Source organism: Aquila chrysaetos, chromosome 13, assembly GCF_900496995.4.
Source record: "Aquila chrysaetos chrysaetos chromosome 13, bAquChr1.4, whole genome shotgun sequence".
In the NCBI taxonomy this organism is placed as follows: domain Eukaryota; kingdom Metazoa; phylum Chordata; class Aves; order Accipitriformes; family Accipitridae; genus Aquila; species Aquila chrysaetos.
Genome location: NC_044016.1, coordinates 13,359,254 through 13,370,089, shown reverse-complemented (window position 1 = coordinate 13,370,089; position 10,836 = coordinate 13,359,254). Strand labels below are relative to the sequence as shown.

The 10,836-nt window shown below is 45.2% G+C and overlaps 1 protein-coding gene across 1 annotated transcript in view; it reads right to left on the bottom strand.

Moving 5' to 3' along the window:
* Positions 1–466: 466 nt before the first annotated feature.
* PKDCC (protein kinase domain containing, cytoplasmic) overlaps positions 467–10,836 on the bottom strand; it is a 38,686-nt gene continuing 28,316 nt past the window's right edge. Inside the window, exons 6-7 of the mRNA XM_030035539.2 lie at positions 4,515–4,688; positions 467–1,610 (exon numbers count right to left, since the gene is read on the bottom strand). Coding sequence (XP_029891399.1) covers positions 1,525–1,610; positions 4,515–4,688 — 260 coding nt within the window. The 3' untranslated portion in view covers positions 467–1,524. The remainder of the gene's footprint in view (positions 1,611–4,514; positions 4,689–10,836) is intronic.

Below are 10,836 nucleotides of genomic sequence, written 5' to 3'. Positions count from 1 at the left end.
CTTGGTAAAGAAAAAACACCATTTAGCCCAAGGAACAACTCCTTCAGGTTCTGCTCTCATCCTCAACCCTTCCAAATGTTAAAAGGCTGGTACCAGTGTGACTCAAGCCACAGGGCAGGAAAGGCTGCTAAAGTGTTGTCTTCTGACAGTCACTCGCTTCGTGACAGGCAACCACGTAGACAAAGCCACCATGTACCCTGGAAATACACCCTTCACTGGGAGCCACTGGAACAACCTCAGTTCCTTCCTGGAAAAAATAGCCCAGGCTTAAGTTTACATACAATACATTATGTCTAAGTCTTCACTGGATTTAGGCATTTATTTGCAACACAAAAAAATCGAGTATGAAAGAAATTGTATTTATCTTTTATTTTTCTTTTTTTTTTTTTACAAAAATAAACAATTTGAGAAACAAAAGCACATTTATTTTCCTGACTGTACAAACTACAAAACAGTATGACATTGGTCACTTCAGCACTTACTTTATTGCTTTCACTGAAAGCAAATTCTCTAGACACACCATGCCTGTAAAACGCATTTTATATAGAATTAAGGCTAGCATTCATTTGACATTATTAAGGTCATTTACTTCTTTCACTCTAAGAATTAGCAAGCAGTGCCTTAGAAAACCAAGGATTTGATGATAAAAAATACGAATAACTGCAAGATAGTCATTAAACTAGTACTGTTCCACCAGCTGGATTGCTTTGCTAGTTTGTCAAAGATGTGGCTTCCTGAACAATTCAAACTTAATTCAACAAAAGTCTTAAGCACAGGCTTAATTGTAAGCATATGCTTAGGCCTATCCTTATTCAGCAAAGCACTGGGCACTTGGTTAAGTCCCTACCCTTTCAGTGGGACTATTCATATGTTTATGTGATTCGCTAGACCTACGAAATGGCTCTTTTAAATTAAAAATGAAACTTTATGATAACATTGGAAGCAAAAATGAAAATTAGCTACAGTCTTGCAATTCTAAACATAACCAATTCCTTCCTTTTGACAAATATGCCAGCATTGCATATTTGATAGCTTTAACACAAATGCTGATTGTCTTCAGTAACGTTTGCTGTTCAGCTTACAAACTGATATGCTTCAGTTACTGTGTTGTGATTGTACGTGCCCAAATAAATATCAGCGCAGAGGATACAGACTTTGCACGGAAATGATCAACTTTCATCCCTGTACACACACATACAGGTCAGAAACGTTTTGCTAACCTTGGTTAGAAAAGCCAGAGCTGCCAGCTGATTTATAACCAAAATTATAACCTAACAGTGTATCGTATCTTGTATTTTGCTTTGTTTTTTAAAAAAAAATCACATTTTCAAAATGTTGTTTTATTGCACATTCATCCTGGGCATGCAGGTTATTTCTTTAAAGTTTTGTTTAGCACTCTATAGATTAGAATGAGTAATAGTGCAATTATCTCTCCGGCCACAGCCGCCTTCTACCTAACAGCTGCCTATATTTATACACAAACAGCTCTTGTCACTCACACATCAGAGTGAGCCACTTTAGGAGTCAGTCGGTCACCTTCACGTATGTTATCTTGTCAGGATCAGGCATGATATGATTTGAGGCCATCTTGAAGAAGACAAGCTGCCGACCTGCACCGAATAGGAAAAGGGGAGGCGGGAGGAGGAAGCGGGGAAGGGAAAAAAAAAAATTAGAAGTGATGAACAAAAGGTTGCCTGTCTTAAAATACTGACATTTCATATTCTTCTTCAACCTATGCATTCTTCAGGAAACCGAAGACTGAACTCTCTCTTAACTTCAACTGGTATAAACCTGAAATGCTTTCATCTAAAATGACACCAAATCTCCCCTGGTTTCACTATGTTTACTCTTATCTAATTATGGTTAAGATAGAGCTGTCCGCAGCTAATATGGTAAATGAAGGAAAGGTCTGAAGATTTTAATACAAATTTCACATGACCTTTAAAAAAGTATTTAAAGACTCTCCCACTGATCAAAAAAGGCTTGAGTTCAGGGCTTAAATGAAGGATGTTGATTTGACTGTATAGGAGCAGAATCATCATTGCGTGCTTGAATCTTTGCAAAACTGGTCAGTGCAATGTATGTTAAACACGACTTTCTCTGAAATAGCTCTTGCTGATCACTTTGTAGCTCTGGGTTTTAAACAAGCTGGAACAAGGTTTCTACTCCTCAAGCAAAAAGCACCAGCAAGTGATAACCGCCTGGGTTAGTGTAAGGCACCTGCCAGATATACATCCGAGGCCAGTGGGGGCTGCGTTTGGTGAGGTTTCACTCACTGGTGTTTGTGGGAGCCGCAGCACAGTTCTTGTGTCTCCCCATGCTTAATGACCTGGCATCTTGCTCACAGCCCTGCCTCTTGATGAGTACCTGCCGTCCCACGGACCCGCACTGTCATTGCCTTTCCTTGCAGCAGGGACCACAGAGATACTTGCCACATCTGTTCAGCCTCTGCCTTCCCTCTCTCTAAATTTCAGAAAACCAAATGCTATTTACTCCCAGCTGCCTCTCTAGGGGGCTCCCATAACCCTAGTTTCTTAAAAAGTAGCACATGGCAAATGGGATGCCTCAACTACTGAGCAAATTTCCATGCTGCAGGTTTCAGGGACTCAAGTGCTCATGCCTCAGGAACACCAAGGTAAAGGGAATGCTAAATAGGACTAGAAATATTGCTACTGTGTCTCATTTGCTTTTAATATTGTAACCTGAGACAGGAGCTGCTCCAAACTTCCTATGAATTTTCCTGTGCCATAATAATTACTTTTTTAGTATATTAATTAACTTCAATAGTCTGACTAGAGACAGTCTGATATGATGACCTAGTAGTCACTGGTTAGCCACAGGCAAGGTTAATATAAATTAGTTTTTTCTAGGTTCCATGGAAGTCTCTGTTTGTACCTCCCAGAAGCACAAAAAATGCAGAAAGCCATAGCAGTACACTACCTAAGATACTCTGAAACGTATGAACTATCTAAAGTTTCTATTTGCTAGTGAGGCTTTTGGAGCTGGGGACCCGCTAGGCACGTATATAGGCCTGGCTGTGGTGTGTATTTATGTTGCTCAGCTAAACACAACTAAAGCACCCAACTGCACCAGGGTAGATTTTGACTTAAGGTTAAGATATGAGATTGCAGATGTACAGACAGAAAGCTGAGCCTCCGAGCCTAAATAACTTGCCACACAAAAGTCTGTGGCAGAGCAAGGACTTCAATCAGCTTTCCCAAGGTGTGGCCAGCACCAGCCACCCTTCCTCTCAAAGACAGGAGCAGGGGAGCTGACCTGGCCCTAGCAGAAAAAGGCAGTCGCAGGCAGGGAAACAGCCCCGCGCACGTGGAGACGACACAGAGCGGTCACGGGACGGGACAGGCCTCCTGTCCACAACCAGCCTTCGCGGAAGAAAAACACCCTGACTTCGGTGGGGGCTTTGTCTCGGCGGTAGGTTATGAAAGAACACGGGTATGGTCCACCGCACCTCACAGGCACAACCGCGTCTGCCTTCTTGACCCTTCAAGGGGTGCAGTGTGCCCAGGGGAACGGGGCCAGCCGCGGGGACGTGCGGCTCTCCTGGGCACACAGGGAAGGGGCGCGGGGCTGGGAGCCGCCTGCAGCATTCAGCTCTTTGAACCCCGCAGCCGCTCTGGAGCTGCAGCTACCGGAGATTTTTAGCAGAGACTTGAAATGTTTTTGTTCCTCAGATTGCTCTGGAGCGAGTTGCTTGAAACAGGCGCAAGTATGGTGCAGAAGCAGCACGCCAGGGCCAATTCTACACTTGATGTCAATCGGCACCGACTGCCTGCCTTCGGGGGAACCACACTGGGATTGCCAGGCCCACAGACCTTTTGGAAAATGTATTTCTCTTTTCAACAAGTGTATTCTGTTAGACAAGAAAATGAGTTGCGGTAGCAAATGGGATTTTCCCCTGGAAGTTCTACTCCTGCTACTTCTACTTCTGCCTGGTTTTAAACCCTCCCTTCTCACTGTTCTTTAGCCAAAGCCCTACTGCCAGAAGCACGATGCTCCCACCAGCGGCAGGGCATCTCTGACACCAGCCGGGAAGTCCCAGCTAGGCACACGGAAGAACCTGTTTGGTTTTGTGTCAAACTGTAACAGCCATAGGGATTGGAAAGATTTATTTAAATCCAGATGTTGGACCATGTCCTGCACATTTAACTGTGGAAAGAGGTCACAGGCTTTTGTTGTGGTTTCTGCTGCAGTGTTTTAAAATAAAATTTCAGACCTCGCGGTTTGGAGACCTATGGTCCATGTGCTGTTGCACTCTGGTGCCAGCTCCCCTGAGTCTGTCTGCAGGTTTCTGCTCCCCCGACAGCTGGCAAAGAGAAGCCCCACCAAAACCGAAACTGCCTCAGCTGGAGCTTCAGAAGCTATCCCACTTCTAGCTGCTGCTGGTGGCTCCCACAGCCCAGCACAGCATGCTCCCTAAACTGTATTAAAACACTTAAAGCAGCCAGAATACGTGACTCAGCTGCTGCTTCTGCTCTGCAGCATCCGCAACCTACCTGTCCAAGTTGTCTGGTTAGTTAGGACGAAAGCTTTGCACTGGGAGTAGCTGTCACAGATCTCAATGGCTTCGTTGACGTCAAACACAGAGAGGAGGCAGCCCTTATGATGGTAAGATGGCCAGCATCTGTAGTTCTCATCAGGAATAAAAGCTTCAGGCACCCGTCTGTACTCTGCAAATAACCAAAGCAAAGCAATCATTTTCAAAGCTCCAGCAAACTGCTTGTTTTTAATAGGCAAGGTTTATTATAACAGCTTAGGAGCAGGATATATGATGGAAAAGGTGACGGGCTAGACTGTACCAGCCCCGGTTTACTCCCAAATGTGTTTATAGCTCTGCACCTTACTTTCCTTTTCCTTTCCTCCTTTCTTCTGCTCACCTTTTTCTCCAGAAAGCGTGTGTAAATAAACAGTCTGTGCACAAAACCCTTTCCCCTTCCTCACTGCACAGGCGAGGCTTTGGTTTTATGAGGAGTTTTACAGGAAGAATGTCCCATTGAATAAACAGCATCCACTTGAATGAACTGACTCACTGTCCTACTTCTTAACAGTGAGCAGGATTGTCAGGGTGAGACCCGACCAGGCGTTCCCAGCCCTCCCTCTCCCTCAGAAGAGCATGCTATTTTCCTCCAGCTCCTTTAGAGGAGGAAGAAAAGACAGGCTTTTAATTAAGCAAACTTTTTTTGCTTGCTCAGATTAGCACAAAAGGGGAGTTTCTTGATGGGCCTCCGAAGAGAAGGAAAAAAAAAAGTAGCGGGAGCATGTCAGCGTGGTCCTCGCCCAGCGCCTCCGCACTGCCCTGCCGATTACTCCTCTCCCTTGGCTGCCGTTCAGTCTCACTAGCCTTTATGAGCTGCCTCTTGTTCTCTGTTCACAGCTCCTCTCACTTTCCCAGCCGCTGACGGGGGTTCCTCTAATGAATGCATCAGCAAATTCAACTAATCATTTATAAACATTTCTGTTTAGCGTCCAGACGCACAAATTGATGGTTCACTCCTGTCTCCCCCCGCTACATCCTATTCAAAAAAATAAATAACATTCTACATTTCTTCTAATTGTATCTACCATGGAAACCAGAGCTGCCGGCCCTGACTCACAGCCTATTCTTAAGTCACTTTGGTTCAGGCATTTTCTGCCTGACATTGCAGATTCAGCCTGTTAATATTTCAGACAGCACATAGTATGAACACCACCGAGTCAAAGGCGAGTGTGTCTACTACTCTAAACTGCCAGTATTTCAACTAGGAGAAGAAGTATACTTCCACAAGTGCTCGTTCACACCACACAGTCTGAAATAGTGGGAAACAAATGCAGTAAATGCATTCTATTTTAAGCCTGGCTCAGTAAAAGTATCATAAGAAACATTCCCAAACAACAAGCAAAATCAGAGCTGATAATGTCCCACTTAAATCAAAGGCAAAAAAGTTTTCATTCATTTAGAAAAAGCAGACTCACGCAGATGAAGAAAGAAAAGCCCAAATAAAAATGCAATTTTACATTACAAATGGTCATGTCTCCATAAAAAATACATATGTATTTATTCTGAAGAAAAGTCACAGCATAAATCGAACTGCTACTAGCTGGATAGGTAAAGTCCCTTTTTTTTAAATTTCTGTATCAAGTGTACAGTGTAACAATAATTGAATGTAACTGAATAATATTCTCTTATCTCTGTATGGTCACTGCTGAGTATTGATTTGTACCTCACAGCCAAGGTCAGTAAAATGATATGTGCAAATGAAATGCAAAAAAATCAATTAATTATTGTCAGCACCATATACAACTATCTGTATCAGCATGCATGCCATGTTGACTGGATATAAAATGTGACTATTCACAACTTTTCTTTGCACGGCTACAGAAGTGCCACCTAACACTGCACTGCGCCAAACCTCACGCCACAGAGGACATTCACAGAATGAAGGCACTTGCTGCAGCAGAAGATGACACATCTGCCTGATTCTCTGCATCAGCAGGGAGCATGCATCAGCCCTTCCCGAGGGTGTTCTCAGAGCCCGCCGAGCTCCACACCGGGGCTGGGAGAGAACTGCAGCATCCCTCGGCACGCCATCAGGGCACTAACCAGAGCAGCCCCATGTCACATCATGTATTTTTCTCCATGCAAGGCAGAAGCCCATCTGGAAGATGCTTATTTTGAATTATCATTAAATTTTTAAACTCTTCTGCGCACAGATATGCCTCTTAATATGCCTATAGCACTTTCTTTCTTCTCAACACTGTTCCCGGTACAGCTGTCAGGGGTTAGGCTCTCAACTGAACGTAAACAGATTTCAAAAGAGCAGCAGTGATTTACATGACCTGAGGCTCTGTCAGAGGTAGGAGATAAAGTTCTCTCATTCCATTGACTTTTTCAAGGTGACCGAGCCTGGTAAATCATTTGGGCAGCTTGGACACATTAATCGACAGAGTTGGGCCAGCAATAACTGTGATGGTGATGGCAAGCTCCTGGCTTGCAGGTGCAAGAGAGGATGCAAACCCCCATGCCGGTACCTAGGGTGGTCTCACCATGCAGCAGAGCCCTGTGGCTGTTCCTACTCTCCTTGCTGCTCCCTGCCAGTTCCTACACGAGGGAAGCCACCACCATCTGCATGGCTCATGGGAACAGGGCAGCGTAACAGGTACACAGCAGTGTGACCCACATGCAAAGAGCATTTTCCTTGGCTGGGAGATCATCGAGCACCCGACAGGTGAAAATACAGCCACCAGAGTCTAAGTGAAAGCACAGAGTCACACAGCCTCCACAAAGGCAGCTTCTGGCAGCTCCCCCGAACTGGCACAGACCACTGAATGCCTGCAGTTTGGGGATCTGAGCCTGCTGCCTACACTGCCAGCGGGGAGGGGAGTGGGATGCAGCGAGGGGGAAAGGCAGGAAGGCAGCAGGGGCAGCTGGCTGCCTGGGAGCACCTTCCCCCAGGAGCATCCCGATGGGAAGGCAGCCACAAGGAGCAGAGAGCGGGACGTGCGATGGCCCCGCACCCTGGCTCACGCTCCCAAACCAGCCCGGCACTCCCGCCGCTCTGGGAAGCCAACACGGGATCTCCTCTTCCAACTATTACAGTCAGAACTGATCAGAAAGTCATTGCAACACCAACCAAGCGCTGGTCTGAGGAAACCGCACTTCTCTCCAAAACTCACTTTATCTCGAGCAGAGCAAGGTACCTGCCTTCTCCGTTTGCATGGCAAAGGCAAATATCCCTGGAATCTCTTATTTACACAGCAACAAATTAGGGAGCTGACCCCTTAGCCCTTATTTGTACGAGTTGTGAAGAAATGCCCTCCTCACGTGAACTAGAAGGACGCTCCTGAAGGATGCCCCTCCACTGAGATGTGCTCTGGCAATGACATTAGCCCCAGCCCACAGGAGAGCTGGGCTTCCCCTACACCTTTAAATGATCATCTTGATCACTACAGTGCGGTTACTTCCTCAATTAAGCAATACTCCACTGGTTTAAAGACAGCTCCAGCTCAGGTTTTTGTCCTGCCAAGACCTGAAACTTGCTTAAATGGAGTCCGTGGAATTTGAAGGCTCATGGCAGTAAATCACATCATAAAAAGGTCAAAGTTCTGGTCGATTTCCAGACTAATGGTGTTTAAAACCAATAAATACTTGCCTAATACTACAAATGCAGCCATAAATTTACACTTTTGCATACATACACATAGCTTGACACAGAGTACATAAAGTCTATCAAGGTAATGGCAAAGAACAGGTCAGAGAAATGCAAGATGTTCCTACCAGTATCACAACTGAAAAAGAATCCTTTTCTCCATCTACTGGTTTTGTGAGGATTGAAGCAAATAAATGCAATGCAGTAAGCCTGATCTTGATGTCACTTACAACAGATTTACTCCAGCTTAACATATGGGAGCTGATTCCTTGCTCACAGTTATACAAATAAATCCGACTAGGAAACATTTTTCCTGCCCTGTAAACATTGTGAAACTTCAACATATCTTGCTATGCTGAATCTGGGACATCCTCAAAAGTTTTGTTTTGTCATATTTTTAATAGTTTTTAAATATTTTTACAAGTTTGCTCTGGTCAATCAAAACACGCTGTTTTGATCACACCAAAATCTCAGAAAGTTTGTTACAGCGCTAGCCAGTCCCCATGACAGCCACAGTGATATTCAAACCAAGCACCTTCTCATGACAGGTGAGAGGCATCTTTAAAAGCAATCTGCAGAATCACTGACCAGTGCAACAGCTATAAAAGAAAGTCAATGCTTTAAAATCTTATTCTAAATTTTTTCCATCAAAAGTCACCTGCGTTGTCCCAAAGCCGACTACAATCTATAAACACACTCATTTTCACTGTACTAGACTGAATCATATAAATAACTCCACAAGTATATAATAAACTATGTGAAACCGCCTGTGGTTTCCCCCTTTTAGCTTGTTTGAATCACCCTAAATCTGACTTTAATCAGTCCTAATGACCGTTTATTTCAGCCACAGCAGCCAGATTGCATTTTTACTACCAACTACAGCTACTCGTTGGAAATTTGCCCAGTTCTCTTTTCTAGTTATCACCTGCCAATACACCATGGGTCAATGACACAGATGCAGTAACGTTCATCCTTGAGAGAGAAACCATGTTGTTCCTTTTCCTCCCTCCTCTTTTCCTCCACTCTCAAGAGGAACACTGGCAGTCGACTCTAGATTTGCTTTTAATTGCTTTGCTTACAAGTAAGCAGAAAGAGCCTGATCTTGCCAATCTCAGCAAAAAGTGGTATTGAGCAGCGTTTTGCTCTACAAACAGTCCCCACCGACTCCCAGGGAGCCTGTGGAGAACAGAATCAGATCCTAAATAGACAATAATACACTTATGTTTTTAGTACGCTTCATTTTATGCTGAAATTTTCCTCATGCTTCAATACCTCACATTTAAACATGCTTCTAACAACAAGCCTCGCAAAGCCGTACGCACAGTTGTGCTACGGAAAACTATTTTTTGGTATGTCTGAGAAAATGACATGCTAGGCGTATCCTGCCTGTCTCTGCTTTCAATCATTTCTGATGAATCCCAACTGTTTGGAAGGACAGACAGGCCTGGCAGGACACGGGTTTGCCGTCAGACCGGGAGATAGCCCTGCTTCTCTGGTGAGTATTTCCATCCTTTGGCTGTTTCCCGCGTGCAGGCTGGAAGCGAAGTAAGGCTTGCCTCTTTTTATATGCTTCCATTGTGCTTACAGTAGAGCCATATTTAAATCGGTATGCAGCTTGTCACCGAAACACAAATAAATAAGAAGAACAACATGTTCCCTTACATTTTATTCCCATTAGCATGACACAGCTGCAGTGGTTTTCCTGCCTCGTGCCCCACGTCCCAGGGCCGCTCACCGGGCTGTGGAGCTGCTCTGCACCCACGGCCACCTCTGCGGTGCACACCGATTTACTGAAAGCAACCAGCCCAAACTAGTGCCACAGGTGCTTGTAAGCTGCATCTGGCCCACTCGCTCACAAAAACAATGATGCTGGTGATGGACGAGCCCAGAGGTGTATAGGCTCACGTGGAGGGGTATCTAAGCTTAAAGACAGATGCCTACAGGATTTGTAAAAGACACTCGGTGACTTCTTTAGTGTTCTTCAAAGGAGCTGAGGACCGAACCCATCAGCAGAAAGCGTTTTGCTGTATGCTGCCAAGTTGGACCCGGAGAAGTTTAGCGACAGCAGAACACGTTGCTCAGTGAATAGGGCATATGGTTTGCACGACGGTGGAGATACGCATGAGCAACAACCAACCGGTCACTATACAGCCCCACCGCATCTCCGGTGCCGTATGGCTGCAAAGCAACCTGCTCTTGTATTCCTCCGTGGGCTGGGATTGCCCGGCTGCTGACGCGAAAGCCCTCTGCGCAAGGCAGGGTGGAGAGGGAGACTTTCTGCCCGTGCTTGCAGCCCTGTGCATGTTTCCCCCTCAGCTGGCCACAAAGCAACCTTGACATCCCTGGCAAAGAAACACCAAACGCACAAGTGCCAGAGAAAGCAGGAATCTGAGCTGCAAGGACTGGGCTGCAGTACGCTCCCGGCTGAGCCTTCAAGTGCCTTCGGCAGCATACTTTTAGCCTTAGCATTGTGGCCTGCCGTAGAATATACAAACTGCCTCAAACAATATTCCAGCAACCTTGCAAAATTTCTCTTTCACATATACACATGTGCACAAACACCACCCGCCCCCCTCCCCGATTTCAGTAATTCTTGGGTGGATTTACAATTTCCTAAGCAGGTTGCTATAGCGACCCTGCAGAATATTTTTTTCAAAACACTGTTGTACTGTAAATGTTTACATACAGCATA